Source organism: Marmota flaviventris, chromosome 7 (genome assembly GCF_047511675.1).
Source record: "Marmota flaviventris isolate mMarFla1 chromosome 7, mMarFla1.hap1, whole genome shotgun sequence".
Lineage (NCBI taxonomy): Eukaryota > Metazoa > Chordata > Mammalia > Rodentia > Sciuridae > Marmota > Marmota flaviventris.
In genome coordinates this window covers 127,818,938-127,846,482 of record NC_092504.1, presented here as the reverse complement: position 1 = coordinate 127,846,482, position 27,545 = coordinate 127,818,938, and the positions used below count along the sequence as shown (strand labels likewise).

The 27,545-nt window shown below is 34.9% G+C and overlaps 1 protein-coding gene across 3 annotated transcripts; it reads left to right on the top strand.

Moving 5' to 3' along the window:
• Positions 1 to 605: 605 nt before the first annotated feature.
• Elmod2 (ELMO domain containing 2) lies at positions 606 to 27,545 on the top strand. Of its 3 annotated transcripts, none has more exons than XM_027926757.2 (9): positions 606 to 718; positions 1,889 to 2,036; positions 3,920 to 3,948; positions 11,323 to 11,420; positions 12,866 to 12,995; positions 15,522 to 15,655; positions 18,156 to 18,224; positions 19,585 to 19,718; positions 24,538 to 27,545. In XM_027926757.2, exons 2-9 carry the CDS (start codon positions 1,895 to 1,897, stop codon positions 24,540 to 24,542), a joined length of 741 nt encoding a protein of 246 aa, XP_027782558.1. In that variant the 5' UTR covers positions 606 to 718; positions 1,889 to 1,894; the 3' UTR covers positions 24,543 to 27,545. The 3 variants fall into 3 exon arrangements, with proteins under 3 accessions (XP_027782558.1, XP_027782556.1, XP_027782557.1); XM_027926755.2 differs by having other exon boundaries at positions 23,954 to 27,545; XM_027926756.2 differs by lacking the exon at positions 606 to 718 and adding an exon at positions 1,089 to 1,252 and having other exon boundaries at positions 23,954 to 27,545.

Genomic DNA, 27,545 nt, shown 5'->3' with positions numbered 1-27,545 from the left:
TAATCAACAAACATTTATTGAATTAATGAATGTAACTATACCATTTGATGTTTTTCAAAGAAAATCATGTGCATTAATTACTTTTCCAGTGAAAACAACAGTTAAGGAGTGAATGATGCATTAACTGTTAAAATGTTTACTATTATAGAGGGAAAATGTCTAAACTTCTCAACATGTAGAGCGTTACTTATTAGCTATGGGCAACTAAATTGACCTATTTATCAACTGGAGCAATTAATTACTTGGCAGAACTAAGATTAAATGTGGGTGAAAGTGCTATAAAAGTTACCAAAAGCACACAGTCACTTCTGTGCGAGGGGCCTAGGAACAGTACATGGCTTTAACTCGCTCTGAGGTTTAAGGAGAGAAAAGTACCGAGAGCAACTAGGAAAACCCACGCTGGCGGGGCGTGTCTGCCAGCCGCGGTTGCCACGGTAACCAGGAGAGCGTCCCGAGAGCCCGGGCACGCACGCCCAGGCCTCCCCTCTCGACCCGCCCTCAGCGATAGCAATAGGTGGAGCGCGGGCCAATCGGAAGAGGCCGAAGGGGCGGGGCCGCAGAGTCCGGGGAGGGCGGTCCCGAGGCCTCCCTCCCCGACTTCCGGGTCGCGGTGTTTGCAGGGAGCGTTTGGCTAACAGCGTCGTTTCCGTTGCCGGCTGTTTGCAGTTGGGGAAACCGAGGCAGCTCCAGCTTCCCCTAGTTCTTCCGCTGCTGTGAGGTGGCTGCTGTTTCTTTTCTCTCACCCCGCGCCGCTCCCGTGCGGCTGCGCCGAGGGCAGCGCGAGCCCTGCGCCTTCCTGCGGGAGTTGCGCGGGCGCCTGGGCCGCGCGGCTTTGTGCGCGCCGTCCCCTCCCACTCGCAGCAGCGCGCGAGCCGGACTCTGCGGTGCTGCGCTGGGGGCTCGGCGCAGCGACGCCCCGAGGTCTGGGAGCTGTGGCGCCGCGAGTCCAGCGCTGCCTCGGCTTCTTTTGTCCTGAGGAGCGCGGACCGGATGAATTCAATTTAAAGATACAGATCATCCCGTCTGTGCTGTGCACTGTCTCCGCACTGCTCTGCGAGGATTTCGAATCTGACAAACCCTCGGGCCCTGTTTCAGAGAGGCAGGGTCTGTGGGAATGTTTAGGGCGGGAAGGAGATGAGCATCTTCTTTTTTAAGTATCTGCCCCTCACTTACATCTCCTCTTCATTGAGGAGCTGAAGAGTTTCCTTTGAACATCCAGTTTTATCGAGTGTGTAGTGTCTTTGTTTTCAGGGTATGTGGGGGGGTTAACCTCTTATTGGTATTTCTGCACTTCATCTATTGAACGGAAAATGATGAATTAGCTGGAGGGTGATCTACTCTGCTTTCAACTTTTGTACTTGAGTTTCTAAGCCATTTGTAGTGTCTTTATTTGCTGACATCAACGACTGTGCGACAGTTGTAACAAATTATCCACAAGGGTTTAGAAGAGCTTATTCCTTATAGAAACAATTCTGATGTTAGATATATTATACTGATTGTTTAGTTGGGGTCCTCTTGTTCTTAAACTGCTTAGTTCCAGTTCTCAGAGAGGGACAAAGTAGGAAACTGAAATATTTGGGGGAAAAAAAATGGAGACCTTCTATTAGTTTCTTTTAAGCCATTAAGTGACTGATTTGTGTTCTTCTGATTTTTACGATTTTTAAAGTGATAAATTGACCTTCTGGCTAGCCATCATTTAATGAATCTGGGCTGTACGGATTATACCTGTTGTGGTTTTCATATTAAACACCATCACCAAATGGACACAATGAGTTAATAGATTTTAATATAATCTCAGATTTGGCGAGTTGGGTAAACAATTTTTTTTTGTAGTTTTAAAATTCAATTTTAAGGTCATTAAGTTTGTCTTATGTATTTTCTTCTCCAGGAAAAAATGTTTGTTACTTTGTGGGAGTTCTTCTATGGGCACTTTTTTCGGTTTTGGATGAAATGGCTCTTACGACAGATGACTGGAAAGTGTGAATTGCAGCGAATTTTTGATACCTACGTGGGTGCCCAAAGGACACACAGGATAGGTAATGTTATTATTAAAAAAGATAAAAAATAACAAAACTAACTCAATATATTTTAGTTCACATGGTAATGATGTACTTCTTGTTTGTTCTGATCAAGTTAATTAAACTAAGTTTCATAAACTTTGTAATTTCTGAATAGTTTCAGCTTTCAATTTTCTTACTTTATGGAAAAATGTTTATATGTATATTTACATTTATGTATTCCATATCAATGAAAAGAATGATCCTCTCTGGCTTCATAAATTTACCAGTTGTTCCTTAGATACTAGTTACAACCTATTTCCTGAGAATGTTTTTTTATATTCTATTTGAAACAGTACACAAATAATGTGAAGAGTGCTTCAGTCTACATCCACTTTTATACCTTGCCTCAGTCACCAATCTTAATTTCTTACTGTTACTTATGAAAGGACAGTAATTAGTCATTTAGTAGTCCCTAGAAAAGGTTGTTAGACTCAAAATCTACACTGTCCAGTAGCATAGCCAGTAGCCACTTTTGGTAATGGAACACCTGAGTTGTGGCTAGAGTGAATTAAAATGCGCTATAACTGTAAAATACACACTCGATTTCAAAGACTTTATATGAAAAAGATTTCAAAGGCTTTATATTAAAAAAAGAATGGAAAATGTCTCATTAATAATTGCTTATGTTGATTATTGAAGTGATATAATATTTTGGACCTATTAAATTGAAATGTATCAAAGTTTTGTTTCTTTTACAGTAATGTGGCTATGGAAATTTTAAAATACATATTGGCTTGCATTCTATTCCTGTTGAACAGTGCTACTCTCTTTGTAAAATATCTTAGTTTTTCAATAGCTAATTAAAAATATTGCTGTAAAGTAGAACAGAGGAGTGAAAAATGTGGTTAGAAGTTACTTTTTTAGCCAGGGTAAGAAAGATCTGGGAACTGCTGCAGATCATGAGCTCTGTATTAAATGGAAAGTCGTAAACTAACCAGGTCCCCTTTTGTGTTGATCAAGTGTGCTTCAGATGTGAAATCAGCCCTGTAAAGTGGGGAGAGTGGGGTGTTGGCAGTCTGAATGGGCATCCAAGACAGCATTGGAAGAATTACAGAAGCCGCCTCAGGGCAGTTAGATGATTGAAGTTTTAATTACTTTCCTAGTTCTCTTACAACTTACTGGTTGACTTAAATTATTGTCTGCTCTTTTGACTTGCCCTTTTGACTTCTCAGAAGAACAAAGTACCTTTTGATAAGAAGTCTCTACAGGAAGCATTTGTTGGTGTTTTCTAGTGTGAGAGAATAATATATGTTAAAAAGCTTTACTTTGTGGTAAAAGCATTTTTCTTGAATTTTTCAAATTGCTGAGAAGACTGTTAGTAACTGTGCCACACAAATGTTTTAATAGATCAGTAAAAATGTTCTTGTCATTCTTGATACAGAAGCTAGGAATGAAGAAGCTATTTTGCTCTTGGGTGAGTACATAGTTAGCCAGATAACCTAAAGTCTTGGTCCCTTTGTTCAGGTACAGTTCATTTGCTAGCACCTCAGGTCTTAATGCTTAATTCTTCAAGGCTGACAAAAGAGGAACATGTAGTAGAGAGCACACTGTGGTCTTCACATGAGTTTCTGGAACCTGAGCTATTTGTGGTCACTTTGGGGTCTAAACATGAACCAAGACCCTGGAAAAATTAGGTCAGCATTGCCTATTTGGCTTGGTATGTTGTATTTGGTTGAGGTTTTTTTGAATGAAAACTGCTTTAACTGTAAGAATAAATTTTAAAATGTTTGCTGTGTTATATTCGTGTATAAATTATATCTTCTCAAACTGAAAGTAATTCGTGTTTTGCTATTTTTACTGTTTATGGAGCTATTTATAGAAAGCATTGAAGTGATAAATTCCTTTTTTTTTAATTTCAGAAAATTCCTTGACATACTCCAAGAATAAGGTAAGATCATTTTAAGACAATGATTCTAAAAAACAAGAAAATGCCATTTATTTAAAAGAATGCCTCAATTTAAGAATTCATTATTTTTAGTGTCCGTGTCTTTGCTATAAAGAACATTGAGAAATTTTTTCCAGAATATAAAATAAGTCTATTTTCAAAACATTTTCTTTTTGTGTGTGTGTGTATGTGTGTGTTTGTGTGTGTGTGTGTTATGAACAAAGATGATATTTGAATAGTTCTGAGTCGTTTCCCCCTTCTACCCCCATTTAGTTTGCCTTAAGAGTTGATAATGTTCGGGAAAACAGGGTCTTAGGGTAGAACCTTCTTTGAGACTGTATCTTCAAAAGAAGGACATGTGAGAAAAGGGCGAGCAACTTTGCATCAAGAAATCTTGTGTCATGCACCTGTGTACCTGTGTACCTTTTGATCCATAATAAGCCCTGACATATAGCAGCTTATGCTACATATTAGTCAGCATTTGCTGAACAAGAAACTTATAAAATCTCAGGAGCATAAAGCAGTATGTCATCTCTTAGGTCTGGGTTAGCTGGAACAGCTCTTCTTTGAGTTCTTCAAGTTCAGCTCTATTTCATGTGTTTTACTCTGGGACCAGGTAGGAGATGCAGTTGGGTATCAACAGAATGCTCTTACAGTAGATCACTGGTGGTCAGCCACACAGATGTATGTTAAACCTCATGTGTCATTTCCATTAGCATCCATTGTTTAAAATAAGTGGCCAAGCCCAAATGAAGGAGAGGAGAATTACACTATGCCCACCATAAGGTTGTGGTAGGCAGGTGGGTGTATAATTGATTTTCAGGGTGACCAATATTTCAGTCTATCACATGCTGCTACTTCCCTTAAATAGTTAAATTTTGTTATGGCCAAAGATAGAGTTTGAGTCATGTAGACTCTCTGCTCAAAATTATGCTCCCTCAACTCTCCCTGGAGTCTTTGTTTAGTTGTTTCACCTTTTTATTTTTACCTTTTTCCATTCTCTCCTACACAAAAGAACAAAACAGTGTTGCTTTTTTGGGTTGTTGAAAGCCCATTAATAGATCACAATCAACACTAAACAACAATGAAAGGAATAGAGTAGAAAATATATGAGATAGATTTGTGCTAGAAACAAAATGGATGTTGTTGAGTGTGAAAGCGATCTGTTATGTTCTGCAGAGCGACCTATAAAGTAGGTGCTTTACTAGTTCAGTTGTAGTCTGTTAGTTTTGATTTGTCAGTGTAAAGGGAGGGGAGACCAGAGTCCTCTTTTGTCAGAATCATAAATTGTGATTAGTTTTTTTTTCTTTCTAATGAGACTCTGGAATCCAGAAAGCTAGCAAGTTACTGGTTCAAAAGATCTTTTTATACCTTACCCACCATGTAGTTCCTTTAATTGAAACTTATGACGTAGCTACCTAAAGGAACAATATTTTAAATTGTAATAGATGCACTTGACAAGTGGTTTATGTCAAATCTATTAAAAGAGTAGCTCTCAAACTTGAGAATGTGTCAGAATCTTCTGGAGACTTGTTAAAGTACAGATGGTTACGCTTCACCTCCAGAATTTCTTATTCACTTCTGATTCCAGTCACCATGTTTCCAGGTGCTGCTGCTGCTGCTGGTCAGGGCCCTGCTTTGAGGGTCTTCATATTTATGCTCTGGGAGGGATCATTTTGCCTCATAACTGCTCTTTGTTTCTCTAGGAAACAGTATGTGCATTTTTCAAATGACCTTAAGCAAGTTGTGTTTCAAAATGTCAAAAATTTGGAACTATTTGGAATCTAAACCCTCTAGAATAAATTGTCCTGTGAAATGTGCTTTCTTTCAGTTTTGAAATTGCAGAATATAAAACTGTAACTAAGCTCTTTATGCTGCACCCACAGTCCTCAGCCATCACTCCCAGTTCTGCAGGAGTGTGTGCCTTCAAATACCTTGATACCCTCTGCCCCAGAATGTCCCTCAGAACTCCACCTTGCCCCTCAGAATCAAAATTACCCTGCCGCAGGACCTTTATGGTCTCATCTTTCTTCCTGCAGTTAAAAGCTTAACTTAATTCCTCATCCTCGGGTGTTTGCTCAATTTTGACCCTCTTCATGAGCCCTCTGACCACTCTCTGCTCAAAATTATGCCCCCTCACCTCTCCCTGGAGTCTTTCTTTAGTTGTTTCACCTTTTTTATTTTTGCCTTTTTCCATTCTGTCCTGCACAAAAGAACAAAACAAAACAGTGTTGCTTTTTTGTTTACTGATATATCAGTAGTTCTGAAACAGAGTCTAGAATGTAATAAAGGCTTGGAAATAAAAGGGCAAAGAGTAGAAGGTAAATGAAAGTTTCCTTTTTCTACAAATAGAGTCTATAGCATTTCTTTCATTGCTCCTTCACTAGCCAGTCCTGGAATTGGGATGGCATTGTATCTGACAGTGTAACTGTTATCACTATAATAGATTTTAATAATTTGTCTCAGAATTTATTAATGGGATTGATGCATGGTAAAATCATGAAAGCTTAAAGGGAATAGTACATAGGGTATTACTTTAAGAACTCTGCTACACTGGTCAAATCTTAAATTCAGAATGAGTGACTACCATATGTTCAGTATTCCACTGGGGGGCTTTGATGTATACAAAAGAAGTAAAGTTTAGTGTGAATTTCATTATACATAGGAGAGAAATAGAGACTGATATCAAATGTTATTATATACAGGAGTTCAGATAAGGAAGAGGTAAATTGAGACTAGAGCATTTGGGGACTCTTAAGGTACTGGTGGTATTTACTAGCTTTAAAAACTCATTTGGAAAGTAAAAATTAAATTTGTATTCTTACGACTTCATCATTAAAAAGTATAAATTGATAATAGTGCACAGGCATACTATTAAAAGATTGATCAACAAATGAGTACTTAAAAACTGAACAAAATCACAGGTGCTTTATTCTTTTGTAGTTTTAAATCTAAGGCAAACTTGTTAATATTAATACGTAGAGAAAGCCTATCAATTTACACATGTAGTGTGTGTCTCCTTTATTTGTATATGTCATTTACTTTAAAGAGAAAGTCTAATTCTGATTATATAAGATATTTATGTTGACCAGATCTACTTATTTATTATGTAAAAAAAAAAAAAAAAAAAAAAGGCTGGGTTTAAATTCTGGTTTTAACTGCTTACCAGTTGTCCTACCTTATATAGGTTACTTATTTTTGTGTTGTAAAAGTATTAACATCCACATGGTTTTTTTAGGATTAGAGATTTTAATATGAAAGCAATCTTAGGGAATGCCTAATATTGACAATACTAATGATAATGGAATTAAACCAATATATATTACAAGAATTTCAGTAGTTTGATGCATTCATGAAAATCTTGTAGGTCCTTAAATGTTTGTCATTACCATAATGTCTGAGAATAAAAGTGATTTTATCTATTAAGGCTGGTTCTTGAAGTGGTGATCTCAAAGTATGTTTTTGTTGGGTTGTGAACTGTCCCTCATTGGATATTCTTTGATTGTTAAAAATTGAGACTCATCATCTTGTTTTTAGACTAGGGCCTCCTTATCAATGACATATTAAGGACTACTAAAAAAGTGAAATCCCTAAGTATATGGAAGATAAACTTTTAAGTAATCTATAGGTCAAAGAAGAATTCATAGGAAAATATAAAAAGAAAATTGAACTAAATAATAAACTCCCATCAAAATTCCAATGATATTCTTCATAGAAATAGAAAAAGCTGTCATGAAATTCATTTGGAAAAGTAAGAAGCCCAAAATAGCTAAAGCAATCCTTAGTGAAAAAAACAAAGCAGGAGGCATCACAATATCAGACCTTAAGCTATACTACAGAGCTACAGTAACAAAAACAGCATGGTGTTGGCACCAAAATAGACAAGACCACGAATGGAACAGAATAAAAAAACACAGACAAACCAACTTAAATGTTACTTCATACTAAAGCGCCGAAAATACACATTGGAGAAAAGATAGCCTATTCAACAACTGGTGCTGTGAAAACTGGAAATCCACATGTAACAGAATGAAAGTTAGCCCCTATCTCTCACCTGTACAAAAGTCAGCTCTAAGTGGATCACAGACCTAGAAATTAGACCAGAAACCCTGCGCGTACTAGAAAAAAATGTAGGCCCAACTTGACTTTAGTATGTTGGCTCAGGAACTGAATTCCTTGACAAGACTCCAAGAAATAAAATAAAAAATCAAGAAGTAGGATGGCATCAAACTAAAAAGCTTCTTCATAGCAAAGGAAATAAGAGCATGAAGAGAGAACCTGTAGAATGGGAGAAAATCAGCTTCCTGTACCTCAGACCATTAATTTCCAGGATATACAAAGAACTCAAAAAAACTTAACACAAAACAGATAATCCAATTAATAAATGGGCAGAGGAACTGATCAGACCCTTCTCAAAAGAAATAAGAATGATGAACAAATATATGAAAAAATGTTCAACATATTTAGCAGTTAGAGAAATGCAAATTAAAACTACACTGAGATTTTATTTTACTCCAGTCAAAATGGCAACTATCAAGACTACAAGTAACAATGAATATTTGCAAGGACATGAGGAAAAGGGAACACTCATACATTGTTGGTTGGACTAAAAATTGGTGCAACCCCTCTGGAAAGCAATATGGAGATTCCTCAAAAACTAGGAATGGAACCACCATTTAACTCAGTTATCCCACTCCTTAGCATATATCCACAGGATTTAAAATCAGCATACTACAGTGATGCAGTCACATTGATGTTTATAACAGCGCAATTCACAATAGCTAAACTATGAAGCCAACTTGGATGCCCATCAACAGATGAATGGATAAAGAAATTATGGTATGTATACGCAATGGAATATTACTAAGCCATAAAGAAGAATGACTTTAGGTCATTTGCCAGTATATGGATGGATCTGGAGACTATCATGCTAAGTGAAATAAGCCAATCCCAGAAATTCAGTCATATGTATTATTCTTTTTATGCATTATGTGGGAGAGAGGAAGAAGAGAAGCTCAGTAGATTAGACAAAGGGGAACAAAAGAAAGGGAGAGTGGATAGGAGTAGGAAAGACAGAATAAATCTAACAGTTCTCCTATGTACATATATGAATTAGACCTAAGTGAATCCCACTATTGTGCCTACCCACAAGAATGGGGTTGTAACTAGTATAAGATCTATTCCATGCTTATATAATTTTATCAAAATAGATTCTACTGTCATGTATAACTAAGAAAAAACAATAAAAAATTTAAAATACTACAATGATATATCATCTCATACTTCATAGAATGACTGTTAAAAAAAAAAAAAAAAAGAAAGAAAGCCAAAGGATAAGAAATGTTGGCAAGGACGTGTGGGGTGGGGGGGAATCAAAATTTGTGTAGTTCATCAAATCAGATTTTAAAGGCATATCTGTATTTATACTTTGAGAAACTGTTAAAAAATAAAATGAAGCCCAAAGTAAATGCAAGAAGAGATATTATTAAAATAAGATTTTAAAAAATCAGTGAAACTAGCAAACAAAAGGTTTATCAACAGCTCACAAGTTGGTTCTTTAAGAAGGTTACTAATATTAATAACCTCTAGTAACACTGACCAGATAAGAGAAAACGCAGATTACCAATGTTAAGATTAAGAAGGGGCATCGCTCCCACCTTTAGTTATTAAAAGTCAAGAGGTACCATGAATTGCTTTATGCCAGTGAATGCCATAGCTTGGAAGAAATGACCAAAGTCCTTGAAAACAAGTTTGTCAAACCAATACAAAAAGAAGTGAAAACCAAAGTAACCATATACGCAGGAATGAGATGAAATATATGCGTTAGAATTTTTGCACAAATTTCCAATCTTGGCTTCACTAGTGAATTCTTATCAGCATTTAAGGAAGAAGAACCAATGCCACTATTATATGAAATCCAAGGATACAGAGTAGAAACTTTATGAGACTCGAATAACCCAGACACTGATAGATAAATGAAGATAAATGAAATTCCAGGGCAGTATCCTTCATACATATATAGCAAAACATGAGTAATTTGATTCCAGTAATGTGTAAAAAGAATAATACATTATGACTGAATTTTCAAAAATCAATGAATATAATTTACCATAGCAACAAAGTAAATCAAAAAAATATAATTTCAGCAAATACTAGAAATACTAGAAAAACTGTTTTAATACCCATTCATTATTATAAACTCTCACTTAACTAGGAAAAGAAAGATTTCCTCAACCTGTTAAAGGTGACCTATGAAAAACCTGCAGCTAACATGATGGAAAAACCTGTGCTCTGCACATTTAATTGAAAAGAAGGACAAGCATGTACACTGTCTTTATTTTTGTTCAGTGTTGTGCTGAAGATTCTGGGTAGTGCAATAAGCAAGAAAAAGAAATGTAAGACATAATAATCAGAAAGAAGTAAAATGTTATTAACAGAAGACAGAGTTTGTAATTAGAAAATCCTAAGGAATCTGCAGAAACTACAAGCATATTAATAAATAAATTCAACTGTCTCACAGAACACAGTGTACTTCTATATATTAGTAACAAACTTGGACAATAAATTTAAAAAAAAATACATGCATTAGCATCCAGAAACAAAATACTTTAGGATCAATTTAAGCCTTCTACACTCAAACTCTTGGAGAATAGGGTTTTTTTGTTTGTTTGTTTTTGTTTTTTGTAATTGTAGGTGGACAGAATGTCTTTATTTATTTTTATGTGATGGTAAGGATCGAACCCAGTGCACACATGCTAGGCAAACACTCTGCCACTGAACTACAGCCCCAGCCCAGAGAACAGTTTTGAAAAAAAGTAAAAATGGAAAGATAAGCTATGTTTATCAATTGGAAGACAGTACCATTAAGATGTAAATTCCCAAATTGACCTATGGATTCAGTTCAGTTCCAATCAAAATCCTAGCAAGTTTGCAGAAATGGTAGGAACCTGCAGTAGACCAGATCATCTTCTGATAGAAGTTAGAGTACTCACACGACCTGACTTCAGGACTTTTCTGGGCAAACAGATGAATATAGCAAATGAAAGACCAAGACAGTCCCCACAAAGAGGTCATAGAACTTTTAATAAGGATGTCAAAGAAGTTTAATAAGGAAAAAAAAGTCTTTTCAATAAATGGTGCCAGAATAACTGGATGGCCATGTAGCGGGAAGAAAACTCTCAATTCCTGTTGCTGGTTTTCTTTGATTAAAAACCCAGACAAAATATGCATATGATAATCCTTGGGGAAAATTTGAAACAAATTGGTTTGCTTCTGCATTTTCATATCTGTTTCATAAAGTCAGTAAAATGCCTTAAAATATACTTCTTTTTTGGCTTTCAGGAACTTTTCTCATTCACCTTTCTTTCATATAAATAGATTTTACAGAAAGCAACACAAGTTATTCAGAGTGAAGTGGACAGATGTGTAGAAGATATAATGAAGGAAAAGAACATTAACCCTGAGAAGGATACCAGGTGTGCTGTGTCCACATTATTCTCTTTTGTTACCTATTTACCTTCTGTGAGGTGTTGAGATCACACACATTGCAAACCTTAGAGCTGAAGGTTTTGTGGAGATAATCGGATTTGACACTGGCTTCACTAGATGAACAGTGAAGGTCCAGAGAGGTAAGAGATAGACACAGGACTAAGACCTGTACCTCTTGGTTCCCAGTCTGTCTGCCTCTTAAGGTAGCTTAGCATTACTTTCCTAAGGTTGAATAACTTACTGTCCTTCAAAATTCAGTTCTGTGCCCTCCTCCAGCAACATCCTCCGGTGGCTCCTCCTCCAGTGTTGGGGGCGTTGCTGTGTCCTACTTGAACCATCTGCACTGCAATTCCTGCTGTGTTCTTCCATCAGAGGTGACTGAGTGCTGGCTTGACACATTGCAGAGTTTTGCTTACTCAGAGATTTAGATGTTATCCTCTGGTTTTGAAGCAAACAAGCTGCATATTACATATGTATTTAAGGAAAGAAGAGGGTAGATTAGGGTGTGTGAGAGAATGATAGGGAATAAAGGCAAAACAGGAAAGCAAATCATTAGGCAAAAAAAAAAAAAAGATCAAGGATCAAGTCATAAATAAAGCAGGGGAATTAGTGACATGAGGATTGCTTTGAGGGACAGAAGGGCTTGAGACCTTTTTTTATTATTATGTGTTTTAATTTCTTTCTCCCTCCCCACCTTTTTTTTAAAAAAAATACCTTTATTTTATTCATTTGTTTTTGTGTGGTGCTGAGGATTGAAGCCAGTGCCTTGCATGTGCTAGGCGAGCACTTTACCGTTGCACCATAGCCCCAGCCCCTCTCCACCTTTTTATTATTGGCGCATTATAGTTGTGCATACTAATGGGATTTGTTCTTACATTTTTGTACATGCACACAATATAATTTGGCCAGTATCATTTGGGGACCTTTTGATGTATGAATTGTTGATGGAGAAAAGTGGATCAGAAGTGTTCTAACTTGGGGAACTAATGTTTAGTTATGCCATTATAGATTAGAGACTTAGCATGTTTCAGGGAAGATAAGCTGTTATTTTTTGGAAAACTGAGATAACCTGTCATGGAACTCTTTGTTACATATGTACTTGGAAAATTTAGGTATGTTGCTATCTGCTTGTAAAGATTTGGGAATGTGTGGGGTTGCCCAGATGAGTCCTGAGAAGAAGAGGACAAATGCTTGTAATTGCAAAGTTTGCCATTCCTACTGCATCTTGCCCCCTTTCTAGGCCCTGATTTATCATGTCCTGTGTAATACTTTGCACAGTGTTCAGTGTTGAAGGATGCTGTTGGTGTTTCTTCTATTAAATGGAAGGCCAGATGCTTCCTGATTAATTTAGGCACCAAAACCTGGGTAATGCAGTGTTTTATTGTGCTAAAAAGGTGTGAGTTTAAAATCATGATAATGTTATCATTTTCAGTTTTAAAATCTGCATGAGGACGTGCTTACTACAGATAACTGGTTATAAACAGCTATATTTGGATGTAGAAAGTGTGAGGAAAAAGCCATATGATTCTGATAATCTGCAGCATGAAAAGCTACTCCTGAAGGTAAATTTTTGTTTGCTATATTTGGAATTGTTTAACACTGGAAAACTTCATCAGGTATGAGCTGAGTACATCTGTGAGCAGATTCTAGAGATTCTTTTAGCCATACAGTTTCTCTGCCCCTTGGAAAACTTTACTGTTAGATTTCTTATTATGGAAAGTTTTCAGTCAACAATTTTTATAATTTTTTGATAAGCATCATTAAAAGATTTTCAAATGAATTTTATTCTAAGGCCTTTAATTTCAAAATAAATTACAAATTCATAAATGGAAATCTTTTCAACCAAAAATATAGGTCTACAAGCCTCAGATTTTTCTCTCTACTTTTTATATAAATTATTCATGTAAGGTTAGCATTTTTTTAGCTATTCTGAAATTATGAATATGGATGACTCATTACAGATTATTACGTCAAACCTTTTGGAATTTATGGACTGTTGAATGTTAATTGCCAAATAATGCCACAATAGATTGAAACATTAAGAAAGTAAGAAGAGGGCTGGGTATGTGGCTCAAGCGGTAGCGCGCTCGCCTGGCATGCGTGCGGCCCGGGTTCGATCCTCAGCACCACATATAAACAAAGATGTTATGTCCGCCGAAAACTAAAAAATAAATATTAAAAAAAAAAGAAAGTAAGAAGAAAATTATTTAGAGTTTTTGTATTTCTTATTTCTGAATATAAATATATAAGGCCAATGAGGTGCCAAAATTAAAGAATGTCAGATCTAGAGTAAGCTCCACAGATGTCTCCTGTGCCCTGTTGTTGTAGGGATGAGGATTCTAAGGCCCAGAGGAGATGAAGTGATTCCCTATAGGTACTAGGTGGTCGGGCCTGGAAGAGACCTGAGTCTCCTGCACGTTGTCTGTACCTGTTCTAATTATATTTTAAAATGAAAGAAAAGCACAGTGGAAATTTTTATAACTAAAAGTACTGTGGAAATAAACATTGGCAGTATCTAAATAAGAGACTTGAGTTTAAAAACAACAAAATCCTTTTTTCCCCAGGAAAAGTATAAAATATATACTTCATCTAAGTGGGAAAGATAAATAAAACTTGATTTTGTAAAATGAAACTAACAAAGGGCCATTGTATAGATCGAGTTTTTGTATTTGAATTGTTTGAAATAGTTCATAGCATTCACTGAGGATTAGCTGCTTTCTGTCCTTGTCGTCATCATTTTTTCTTTAATTTCAGAGCCTTTCTACATAGTACCTTCCCTTAAGGTTAAGATACAAGTCATAGGATTCTAGTCCAGGGACTTTTTACCTTGGTGATTTCTTAAGAAATTTGGTTCTAGAGGCAGAGAACCAGATGGTGGTGGTGACTTACGATGGCACATATTCAGCTGTCTTACTGGGTATAGAGCTGTGGGATTTGTGTCGCTCTGCCTAGTCCAAGGACCACCTTCATTAGACTTAACAGTATTTAATATTTATCCCTCCCACCTTATGAAATCAGAATCTCCAGGGGTGGAGTCCAGAAATGTGATCTTTATACATATTAAATCTCTGAGTACTAATTAGTGGTTTTACACTGCAGCTCTGACCACAACGTGGCATAATCAAACTCCTTACTAAATTCCTGGGGAATTGCTAATATGAGCAAACAATATGTGTTGGCAATAAAAGTAGGGACAAGATAAAACCCAATCTAATGATTGAATTTAGCTTCAGAGCCAGAATCCTGGCCCTATAGTTTCTAAAGGAATGTCCCAAGTCTTCACATTTTATTTTAGGTAACAAGATACTCCTTTCATTAGGAATCTTTACTCAACAATGCCTGAAGTAGTAATGGAATGGGGAAAAATAAAAGTTTTCACAAATGTTTTTTATCAACTTCTGTAAGTCTATTTGATGACTTGTGGTATTGATGTTTGAAAATAACTAAATTACATTGCATTGATTCGTTGATTGGTATCTAATATTTGATAGCTGTTTTCAAAATTCTCAGTTTTAATGGTTATATTTACTTTAAATGAAGTCATATTTTTTCCTTTCAAAACTGAAGATATTTATAAGATAATTATCCTAAAGGTTGGAATATTGTCAGAATCATTTCTTCATAATCGCCTCCCTCAAACCTATTTCCTTTTTTTAAATTAAGGATTAATCACCCACTGTTATGATAAAGCCTAGTTAAGTATTTAGGGTCAATGGCCTAATTGTGTGTTCTTAAGCAAGCACTTTACCAATTCTGATATATATGCACTAATTAACAGATAAATGCATCTCATCTTGATGTTTGAGTTTGCTGTGTATTTTATTTTATTTATTTTTTTTTTTTGCTGTGTATTATTTGCTACCTTTTCACAATCCATACCAATCTTTTTTTAACTGGAATAAATTTCTTCTTTTTAAAGATGATTGAAAAGTTTTCTGAATATAGTCTTTGTTGAACTTGTGATTTGTCTGTAAAGATTGTTTAAATGAAAGTATTCAGTGACTAGTTATATAAGGTATGCGAAGGAAAATGTTCTGGTAAATTAAGAACATCACTATTATTTGTAATATGGAAGCATGTTTGTGCAGCTTTGGAATCTTCTAATGCCCACAAAGAAGTTGACAGCCAGAATCTCCAAGCAGTGGGCTGACATTGGTTTCCAGGGTGATGATCCTAAGACAGACTTCAGAGGCATGGGTATACTCGGATTAATCAATCTTGTGTAAGTGAAATTGAACTTTCTTTTTTTCTCTAAATGAAATTACTTATAATCTCCAGTCTAGTTCATTTCTAATAAGAATTGATCTAGGTGTTTCATACTGTCTCTGAATTTTAATATCTGTGGTACTAATGTGCTGGCGTCAGTCTGAAGGCACTGGAAATACACTGTGTGTGTGTGTGTGAGATTTCTTTACTTACCAGGCTTTCCTCTTTCTGACCCCCTTTTCGATGCCTCTTGGAGGATTAGGTACTTTCTTTTCTCACTGTTTTTATCCTCTTGTCTCTCTGAACTCTGATTCCATTAAGAGAAGTATAACCAGATAAGGAGATAAAGTCTCTTCATGTGTGTTCTTCTCCACCTATGATAGTTAATCCAAATCCCCGACTTTTCAGAGTCTACATGGACTCACTCTTATTTAATACTTATAATTTGGTTCATGTGTGAAATTCCAAAATATGCAACTTAGATCTCAATTGAGAGCCAAAACTATACTAGAAAAATTAGAAGATTAATTTCCTCCTATAAGGATATGCAGATGACTTACCAACTATAAAATGTCTAGAATGGGAAGTTAAACATTAAGGTCTGAATAATTCTTACTGTGAAAAGAATTACTAAACCTGAAATTGAAAAATATATTAGATTAATATTGAGAAAAACAATTTAGTCAGTATTGATACTGGGAAATAGCAGACTTAGCTGGGCTCAGTGGCACATGCTTGTAATCCTAACACTCATAAGGCAAAAGTAGGATGATTCCATGTTTGAGGCCAACATTGGCAATTTATACCCTAAGCAACTCAGCCTGTATCAAAATTAAAAATATAAAAGGGCAAGGGATATAACTCAGTAGTAAATTGCCTCTGGATTCAATCCCCAGTATTTAATTAAAAAAAAAAAAAAAAAAAACTTATGGTAGGATGTCAATTCCTGCAATTTTTTCAATTACCAAAGTACTTAAATTTTTTGTACTCCCTAAATTTTATAAGTATTTAAGTTTTATTGTCTGATTCTTTATACAGAGAAAACAGAATAATCTTAATTTTTTAAAAAAAATTTTAATGTATCTTGACAGGTTAGTGTACTTTCACTAGAATGCCCATGAATTTTTCATGAAGGAATTTATCAGTACAATAAAATGATAATCAAGAACTGTGTAAAACTGTAAGAGCCCTTTTCTTAAAAATGGCTATCAAAATAGTCCTTAAAAACAATTACAATAGCCAAGCATGGTGGCTCAAGCCTGTAATCCTAGTGGCTCAGGAGGTTGAGGCAGGAGGATCACAAGTTCAAAGCCAGCCTCAGAAAAATTGAGATGCTAAGTGAGACCCTGTCTCTAAATAAAATACAAAATAGGGTTGGAGATGTGGCTCAGTGGTTGAGTGCCCCTGAGTTCAATTCTCAGTACCAAAAAAAAAAAAAAAAGCAAAAAACCAAGTACAACAAAACTGTTTCAAAGTTGAGAAATAATTACATATAATAAAACATGATAATGTAAAAAGAATGGTTAGCATTCATCAGAAAAGATTTTAGTTTAGCTTAAAGTATAAATAATTTAATAGGATTTGCCTCTAGACTGTGGGTAGGGATTCTGTTAAATCTTTAAATGATTCATAATATTTCCACACTATTTAGAACTACTGTCAAATTTTTGAAAAATGACCAGGACTCGCATATATTTGTAATTATTTGATTGCCAACAATATACTAGAAATGAGTGAAAATATAAAATCAGCTCTGACTCCTCCATAATTTTGCTGTTTTCCTGCATATGGAGCTATGATATTGCAATATCCAAATATACAGCTAAGGAACAAGCAAGATATTAAAATTTCCTTGTGTAATATATTATCTTTTAAATATCTTGGCCTTTGGCATGTGATCTCTTAAAATATTGTTTTGCTGTGAAAGATGGATAGTGGTTTGATAATAACAAGACTTTAGATCATTGAATGACAAGTCAGCTGTAGAAAAAAGAAAGGAGGCCACACAGTGCATTCAAGGGAGACAGAAGAAATCTAAATAAATTAGGAGGTAGAAACAGCAAAGAAGAAGAATCTGCAAGTAAAGGCTAGAAATGTGTGTAGGGAAGAAGGAAAAGGACGTAAGTAGAAAGGGGGAAATGAAGTAAGGAATTCAAAATGCAGATCATTTGTAAATAATAGTTTACCTTATTGTATAGATGTTTCTTTTTTACCATTAGATACTTTTTTTTTTTTTTTTTTTTTTTTTGTACAGCAGATTGGACCCAGGGGTGCTCAACCTCTGAGCCACATCCCCAGCCCTTTTTATTTTTTATTTTGAGTCAGGATCTCACTAAGTTGCTTAGGACCTCAAAAAGTTGCTGAGGCTGGCTTTGAACTTGCAATCCGCCTGCTCAGCCTCCCAAGTCACTGAGATCACAGATAAGGACCATCATTTTGACAGTAACAGTGGCTTCTGCATATATTGAATTTGAATGACAATATACTTCCTTCATTATTTTCCTTATTTTTTTTAGGTATTTCAGTGAAAATTACACCAGTGAAGCTCATCAGATTCTTTCCCGCTCAAATCATCCAAAATTAGGGTAAGCTGGATGACACTGAGAAACTAGTCTCTTGCTAAGGTGATTACATGATTAAGTGAATTTGAAGGTATTTCTTAAAATGAGATTATTTTAAGAAGAAAGTTCAGTAGAGTAGAAAACAGGAGAGGAAGGCAGGTAGGGAAAGGGGAAGTTCTACAGACTGAATTGGAGCAAAGTATATTTCATGCTTGTATAAACATGTCAAAATGAACCCCAATATTGTGTATAGCTTTAATGAACTAATTAAAAAGCAATTGTTTTATTCAGAACTTTATAAAAGGTGGGCATGGTGATGCACACCTATAATCCCAGCAGCTTAGAAGGCTGAGGCAGAAGAATTGCAAGTTCAAAACCAGCCTCAACAACTTAGTAGGGCTCTAAGCAACTTAGCAAGTCCCTGTTTCAAAATTTAAAAAAAATAAAAATAAAAAAGAGTTTGGGCTATGGCTAAGTGGTTTGAGTGCCCTGAGATCAATCAATCCCTGGAATCAAGAAGAAGAAAAAAAAAAAACTTTATGAAAGATATTTCATGTTATATTATTTTTAAATAAAAAATATAACCATAAACCAATTTTGTGTATGTTTCAATATATTTTTATCACAAGATATAATTTAATCTATACAATGGAGAATAGGGGTCTTTAGAAAATTTTTTAAAATCCAGGCATGGCATCACATGCCTGATCCCAGCCACTTGGGAGTCTGAGGAAGGAGGATCTCAATTTCAAGGCTAGTCTGGGCAACTTAGTGAGATCATATCTCAAAATAAAGAGGATTATAACTCAGTGGCAGAGTACTTTCCTAGCATGTGTGAAGCCCTGAGATCAATCTCCTGAGATCAAAAAAAAAATTTTTTTTTCTCAAAATGGAGTTGAAAATAGGAATAGCTTCAAAATAGGAAAATGGGAAATAGCTTTGAAAATTATTAAGTGAAATGCAAATTGAGGTCATGTAATTAATTAGTTTTATCTTTTTATATTCTGATGAAATTAATCTTTGGAAAAAATAATGTTAGATCATAAAAATAAGTAAATATTCTTATGATGAAGAAGAAAATATCAAATTATTAAGTGTAGTTTAGAAACCAGTGAGATTTGTTGAATGTAATTCTCTTTGTTTTAGATGTCATGAAACAGAACTTTATTTTATTTCTTATATTATACTCAGAAAATGAATAGACTTTAGAAAAAAATTTTTGGATCCATCCACTTTTATTTTTCTTATTTTATAGAGATTGTTATAAAATCAGTAGTGTATTAGAAATGAAGCAATTTTAATTTTACCGATTGCTTACATAATTTAAAATTTATTTTATGAGCTATTTGGCTAGCTGGTATAACTGGTGATGTTTCTGACATAGGTATTCTTATGCAATAGTTGGAATCAATCTCACAGAGATGGCTTATAGCTTGCTGAAGAATGAAGCTTTGAAGTCTCATCTCTACAACTGTGTTCCTGGTGTACCAACAATGGAACATTTTCACCAGTTTTATTGTGAGTATTAGAATAAGAAAGTTAGCTCTAAGAGAATTTTTAAACCATTAGTGTGTATTTTAATCTGATACCTCTATCAAGTATAAAGTTTATATTATTTTGTTATTTTTGATCTTTGAAGCCAGGAAAGTAATGGGATGGTCCATAAGAGTATTTGGTACTTCGTTTCTATATTTGTTTATTAAAAAAAAAAATTGTGACATTTTTCAAGTGTGCAAATTTAGAATTTGTGTAGTTTTTCTGTAGCTTTTCATTTTCCAGTTAACCACAAAATGAATTTTCCCTCTCGAATATTCCCTAAGGAGTCAATGATAGATCATTTGCAGATTTTTTTTTTAATACTCTTATAGGAAAATAAATTTAAAGGAACTTTTCACCCTCTTATTTCAAGGTTAGGTTGCCTGGTGTTAATTTGGTGTTAATACTAGAGCAGTTCCTTTATTACAGTAACTTTTACTCTGATAATATTTGAACACTGGTAGTTTAATTGAGCAAATCCCTCTTCTAAATCTACTGCTTAGAAGCAAAGAATTCAGATCTAGCTTAGCTTTGCACTCTACTTTCCTTGGTATTTCTGTGGCTTTGGAATATCATTTGTGTGTTGGGAGGATATGGGAAGCTACTTAAATACTAAGTGGCCCAGTTGGCTTCCTCTGTTCTGTGTGGAAAGTATCATTCATGGTTCCTTCTCGATCTCTCCTGCCTACTTACCTGCTTCAGTTTTGTCTACATACTCAGTTTCTCCTGCATTTGTCTACTCTTCCTATCTCCTTTATAATACATGACATCGTACTTGTATCAGTGGACAGTTTGGGTGTTAATTAAGGCTTTTCTTCCCAGGAGTGACCTATTCTAACTAAAGGAATAGTTTTAAATCTTGTCTTCTGAAGACACATCATTTTGTTATTTGGAAAATGGGCCCAGTTAGCACAAATCAGTTCCAGCATTATGAATCCTTCCCAGAAGAAAAAACTGTAGAAAGATTAACTTTCTTTTTTTTTTTCTTTTTTTATTTACATATGACAGCAGAATGCATTACAATTCGTACTACACATATAGAGCACAATTTTTCATATCTCTGGTTGTATACAAAGTATATTCACACCAATTCATGTCTTCATACATGTACTTTGGATAATGATGTCCATCTCATTCCATCATCATTTCTAACCCCATGCCCTCTCCCTTCCCTTCCAACCCCTCTGCCCTATCTAGAGTTCATTTATACTTCCCTTGTTCCCCCTCCCTACCCCATTATGAATCAGCCACTTTATATCAGAGAGAACATTCAGCATTTGGTTTTTTGGGATTGGCTAACTTCACTTAGCATTATCTTCTCCAACTCCATCCATTTTCCTGCAAATGCCATGATTTTATTCTCTTTTATTGATGAGTAATATTCCATTGTGTATATATGCCACATTTTTTTAATCCATTCATCTTCTGAAGGGCATCTAGGTTGGCTCCACAGTTTAGCTATTGTGAATTGTGCTGCTATGAACATTGATGTGGCTGTGTCCCCTATAGTATGCTCTTTTTAAGTCCTTTGGGTATAGACCAAGGAGAGGGATAGCTGGGTCAAATGGTGGTTCCACTCCCAGTTTTCCAAGGAATCTCCATACTGCTTTCCATATTGGCTGCACCAATTTGCAGTCCCACCAGAATGTATGAGTGTATCTTTTTCCCCACATCCTCGCCAAGAGAAATTAATTCTTTCATATATTTTATTTCTTTTCATATATTTTATTTCCCACATTTATCTCTCTCTTTCTCTTTATTCTCTTGGCCATTTTTTGTTTCCTTTTTTATTCTTTGTATGAAAGGCTGGGAATAACAAGTGGTACCTTAGCTTCTTATCTCGATTGTCACCTTCTGACCTGTGAGCAGGTGTCCACTCTCACCCTGGCAAGCTGCTGACCACAGGTCTAGCAAAAAGGGCTCAGGCCCTCCATCTTTCAGATGCTGCTGTCCAGTTGTCCCCATTGCAGGATTTGAGTGCCATTGTTTGAGCAGGACTTCTGGATTGGTGGTTCCAAAAAAATGACATATCCATTTTCTATGATTAAAAAGTTAAAACTCAGTAACAAGTTTATTGGGGGATAACTTATATAAATAAAGTTCTTCCTTTTTAAGTGTATATTCCAGTGAGTTTTAGTGAGCTTCACAAGTTAGCCAGTCATCATCAGAATGCAGTTTTAGACCATTTTTTGTCACCTTAGTGAGATCCCTCATGTTGTTTTACCATTAATCCCCCTTCTTGTGTTTTCCTTATTTTTTACCCCTAAGTACAACCATGCAGGAATTTTTAGGTTTAGTACTTTCTTATGAGTAACTTCTATTGAGTCCACCCTCTGAGTGTCGAAAGGACAATATATATGCTTCATGAAGATAGTTCTTTTCCATTACTTTCTGTAGGGCTTAAGAGGCTTGACCAAGATGTCTTTCCCACTTCCTGGAATCTTGATATCATTTTGTCCTATGTTTCCTGATGTTTTCATAAATCAGATTACTATTGCAGTCTCAGTTTTCAGGGCAGGCTTTCTCAGACACTCAGTTACATTATAGACCAGCAACTTCTCTGTAAAGCAAAAATTTCTAGTACTTGACCAGTTTGTTCCAGGCCTGTGTAATCATTTGAATAGATCACATTGCTGACAGTAATGCAAAAGCAACTTACCATAAGGAGGGGGAAATAGCCACAACCTAATAACCAGAAATATTTTTTAAAAAGTATATCATAAGCTTTGATGAATAGCTGATTTTTCCTGCTATCCAGAACTTTATCTCTAGATTTTTATATTGTACTTCTCTACCAATGTATTAGGAGTGGAGATGAGCATAGATTCAATTCATGTATTACAGGTAATTTCTACCCATATACTATTGCTTAATGTATGTACAGAATAAGTTTTGAATGAAATAAAGATAGGAAATAGCATTGAAAAACAATTACAAGTTTACCATTCTCAGTCCCTCTTTTGGTACCCAGAAGCAGAGGATATTTTTCTGGAAGTTTCATTCTTTGATTTTTCTCATATATTCTGGTTGACAAAAATCTGTTTTATCTTACATCAAGAAATTAACCTGAAATCTTTTTATTTTGATGTTTGTTTATTTTTATTTGTGGTATTCCTGGGTATCAAACCCAGTGCCTCAGGCATGCTTAAGTAAGCACTCTACTAAGGAGCCACATCCCCAGCCCCAACCTGAAATCTCTCTTAAGGTAACCTTCTTATGAAGTAAAATGTAATTGAAACATTCTGGCTCCTAATATTAATCTTTGCTTCTCTTTAAAATGGAATTTCTATTTGTTTTCCTCATACTAGGCAATAGTAATAGTCTAGGCACACTTTATATAAAGTCATTGACTTATTTTCCTGACTTAGCTGAAATAAGTCACTTTTATCCCTTCTTGAAAGTCTCTTTGGAAGGCACAGTGAGGCTCTAATGAAAAAAGAAATCCAAGACCGCTTACAAACTGTGCATTTGGGCACATCATTTGGCCTCTGTGCTCCTCTGTTTCCTTTTTGGTAAAATGGAGGAAATAACGCTGGGCTTACAGCACAGCGTTGTTAAAAGAGAAAATGAGCATATGGTGAGCACTGTATAAGTAATTTAAAACTATTTAATAAATATATTTGGTTGAATGTAAAATAAGATTTAGGAATGGTTTTAAATTTACATTTAAACTCATATGTTTAGTTTCACAAAATACTTTTTTAACATTTTGAGCTTCATTTGGGTTACTGTAATGAAGGTATTGAAATAACAAAAATATTAAACCTATTTGTACTTCACGTATTCTTTTCAAAAAGAGAAAGTGCTAATAGTTCATAGAAAAAATAACTCTTACATTTAGAAATCAGGTGGGAATAGTTTTTCTTTATCCTAGTCCAACATTTTCTCATTATTCTCATTTTTGTGCTTCAGGTGTCGCTGGGAATATTTTTTTTTCCTTTTTCCAAGGTTAAAGTACTATATCTCTCAAATTTGAGAGATTTTGTAATTTTTTGAGACAAACAGTAAATGTGCACTGAATATTCTATTGAATTGTTGTATATTTTGAACATAGATACTATTTCTTACAAAGTTTCACAGATTTCTTTTAGTTTTACAGCTATTTTTGATGATTATATCCGACTGTGGAATTTAAGGGTGATTATATGCTTCCTAGAAATGTTTTTAATGTGGTTTTACTGTTGAGGGCTTTATGTTTTGTTTTTCTTTAACTGCAGGTTATCTTGTCTATGAATTTGACAAATTTTGGTTTCAAGAAGAACCAGAAAGCATTATGTATTTCAACCTGTACAGAGAGAAGTTTCATGAAAAGATTAAAGGACTCTTAATGGATTGCAATGTAGCACTTACTTTAAAAATGTAAATTATCCATAGTATCTTCTATTTCTACCACATTTTGCACACACAACAGAATTTATATGTTGTAATAGAAAGTATCTGATCAATTACACTCTTATATATAATTTCCTACGAAAATACTTCAGAAATTCTATTTAAGAAAGCTAGTGGACAATCAGTGTATGTTTACAATTGTTTATACACTGTTCTCCAAAGGTACCTTATGCTTCCAAAGATCCCCTCTGTAGAGCCATGTCAGCTACAGTTTGGAATTTGGGACTTAGCCTGTTGTGGAAAAGTATAAATCAGGTATTTATATTAAATTGGTTGATTAAAATGTGTACAAGTCAGTTTTCATTCTTACGTGTCATAGCTATCAAATTGGAATCCTTTTCAAAACCCTTTAAGTGTTTTGGCCTAGAATAACTGTTTTTAATTTGTTTTGTCTTCTTTTTATTTCTAGGCTAATTAACAGCAAGAGTATTTCCTTAGGACTTTCTTTGCATCTCAATTACTTGTCCTGATGTCACTGTATTAGTGGTAACAAGAGCAGAGATGTCAGACAGGATCAAGAATCATGACCTCCTTTTTTGTTGTCTTTGGTTACTGAACATAACAGATAATGAGAGAATGATGGTGTGACTAGCTTTGTTGTTTTTAAATAGTGCTTTAAAAAATCACAGTGTTAAGGCTTACTGACATTTTCTCATTTTCAGTATTTGCTTTGCTTTTTATCCATTGTAGAAAAGAACCTTATTTACATAGTGGTTTGGTGTGAGGGCTTCTACCTGTGTGTGCTTATGAAAAGCAATGCATTTGCTAAAAGTCTTTTTTTCCTTTTTTTTTTTTTTTTTTATCTCCTTCTTTCCATACTGAGGTCAAGCCCAGTACCTCACGCATGCTAGACAAGTATTCTACCACTGAGCTACTCCAGCCCAGGAAAATTTTAATTTTATTCAGCAGTTTCTACTAAAATAAAGCAGTCTTGGAAATTTAAGAAGAAAATTTAAAGCTTTTTAATAATCTTTTGAAGTATCATTGGTTTGTTTGACTGAACCATTAACTCTTGCTTCTCTTACTTTGAACTCTTGCTTTGACTCCATGGTATTTCGAGATAGCAAGTATGGACCTTCTGTTAACTGTCTGTGGGACACTAAAATAGCTTGATTGTGCATTTTGTATAGCTTTATTCTCCTAAAAAAATCTCAGGAGGGCAGCAGGTGCTGTCAAGGATTACATGTGATGAGATCCTATTGGAAATTTCTTCTTGATGTGATTTACATGTTTGTACTCAGCAAAACTAAAAGAGTTTAAAGATAGGAAAGTTCATGTGATAACTAAATCCTCCTTAAACCCTATGGAATTCAACTTGTTAAAGACATAATTTAAAGCATGATGATATTTTGCACATCTTTCATACACACAGACACACATACACACACACATAAATATATTGTTTAAGTACTGACTTGTATGTGATATAGCAAGACTTGGTATTTTTCAACTGTTTGCTCATGTCTGTTGACAGATCTCTCTTCAAACTTGTCAAGAGTGGTAAGAAAGCAACACATGCAGTGTTTTATACCACATACATTCAAGTACATGCATTAAAACGATTTTTAAAATAAAACTTTTTAAAACTTGGTCCATTTTGTCATAATAGTGACAATTTAGCTTTTCAGTATTATAGGAAGTTCATAATTGATTTCTTATAAGAACTTCTCACCCTTTGGGAATATCTTCAGCTGTTTTTCAAGTGTTTTCATGCTCTTTATTTCAGCTGGAGTCTTCTGATGTGTAGAAGAATTCCAAACAAATCAGGTGTTAACCATGAAGTTCATTCTGTTAACGTATTAACTATTCTATGGAAAGCAATTCAGTTAGTCTTTAATTTTTGTGCTGAAAATATTTATGTTTTAATCTTTCAATAACTGAGATCTTGATCTGATTTAACCTTTGTCAGGATGCTTATTAAAAGAATGCTTGAAGTATGGACGGGAATATTGTTAAGTAAGTTTTTCCCCTTTTAGAGAGGGAAAAAAATGAATGGGGTTAAAAAAAAAGTCATTATAAAGTTTTCTCATAACATGTTCTTCAGATTCATCTCTGTACATTACAGGTGTTGTCCTGTTTTTTCTTAAAATAACTATAACTATTTCAGACACGTGTTGTCAGTTGATCTAATGACCACCAGCAGATTCTCAGATTTGATAGTTTGGAAGGCAAGCTCTTCCCAGGTGTAGTGTAGCATGAGCCTTCTGACCTTTGCGTCATAGTGACATAAAGAAAAGGACAATATAATGTTCTTTCCTTCCTCCTTCCCCTTACTTTGAAATGTATGTTAGAATGTTATGTATTGTAAAAATCCATATTTAGAATCTCACCTTTTCTATGATTAGTAAAATGCCAAAGTAGTGATAGGATATTATGGCATTGAAGTAGCAGGAAAATTATGTTAGTTTTAGCATCAAAAAGTAAAATCAACATGGAAATGAATTTTTGTATATGCCAGGTTGAGGAGATTACATCAGTGACAGGAGTAGTGTAAAAAAATACAGTTTAATCATTTGCAGTTTAAATGCATTCTGAAAGACAATCTAAAACAGGAGAAATCAGGAGGTTATCAGTGAACCTACACCAACCTCTGGCAATATAGCTAGAGATTAAAATCAGTATCTTAAACTGGCCATTACAGTTAAACCATTTATAGTTTAGGAAACACATTTTTTCTTACAAATGTCTGTTTTGGTTTTTTTCTGAGAACATCTTTAATTTTTTGTATGTGTTTACACTTGTATGTATGTACATTCTTATTATTCTAGCGTTCATACAATTATGCACGCACTGTTTCTCCCCTTTGAGAACATTCAGTTAAATAGAATTTGATCAAAGAGCTGCTCAAAGGATATATAGCATATGAGCATGCAAAGGGATGCTTATTCTGGGATAGAAAAGGTCACGCAGCTTTGTGGCTTGCAGGGCAATAACGTTTATCATCTTCCTTAAAATGGTGACTGGGGACCAGCAGCTGATTTTCTCAGGATGTGTTCACCTGCCTCTCTGAACAAGTCTGGGGAGCCTAAACTTCCACTTTCATACTTAAGAATCTGTTCACACAAGCAATTTGTAGATGAAGATTAATGGAATTGTTAATACTCTGAGAGAAACCATGACTTGAATTTGTGTTTTTTCTGTCTTCACCTTTTGATGAGAAGCATTAAAAGTGTAGTGCAGGTAAGACCCAGCGACTACAGTACTATTAGAGAGCAATTCTGTGTTTTTGTTGAAGTATTTAAAAAAATATTTAAGCAGTAGTGTTCCCTGCAGGAAGAATTGCCAGTTGGCAACTTAAATTAATTTTTTTTCTACTTGGATAAAGCAGTTGATTTCTTAAGCAAAAGCAATAGTGTGAAACGTGATGTCATTTTGTTTGTGATATTAAGTGATCAAATAAAAACCTGTTGAAATTGT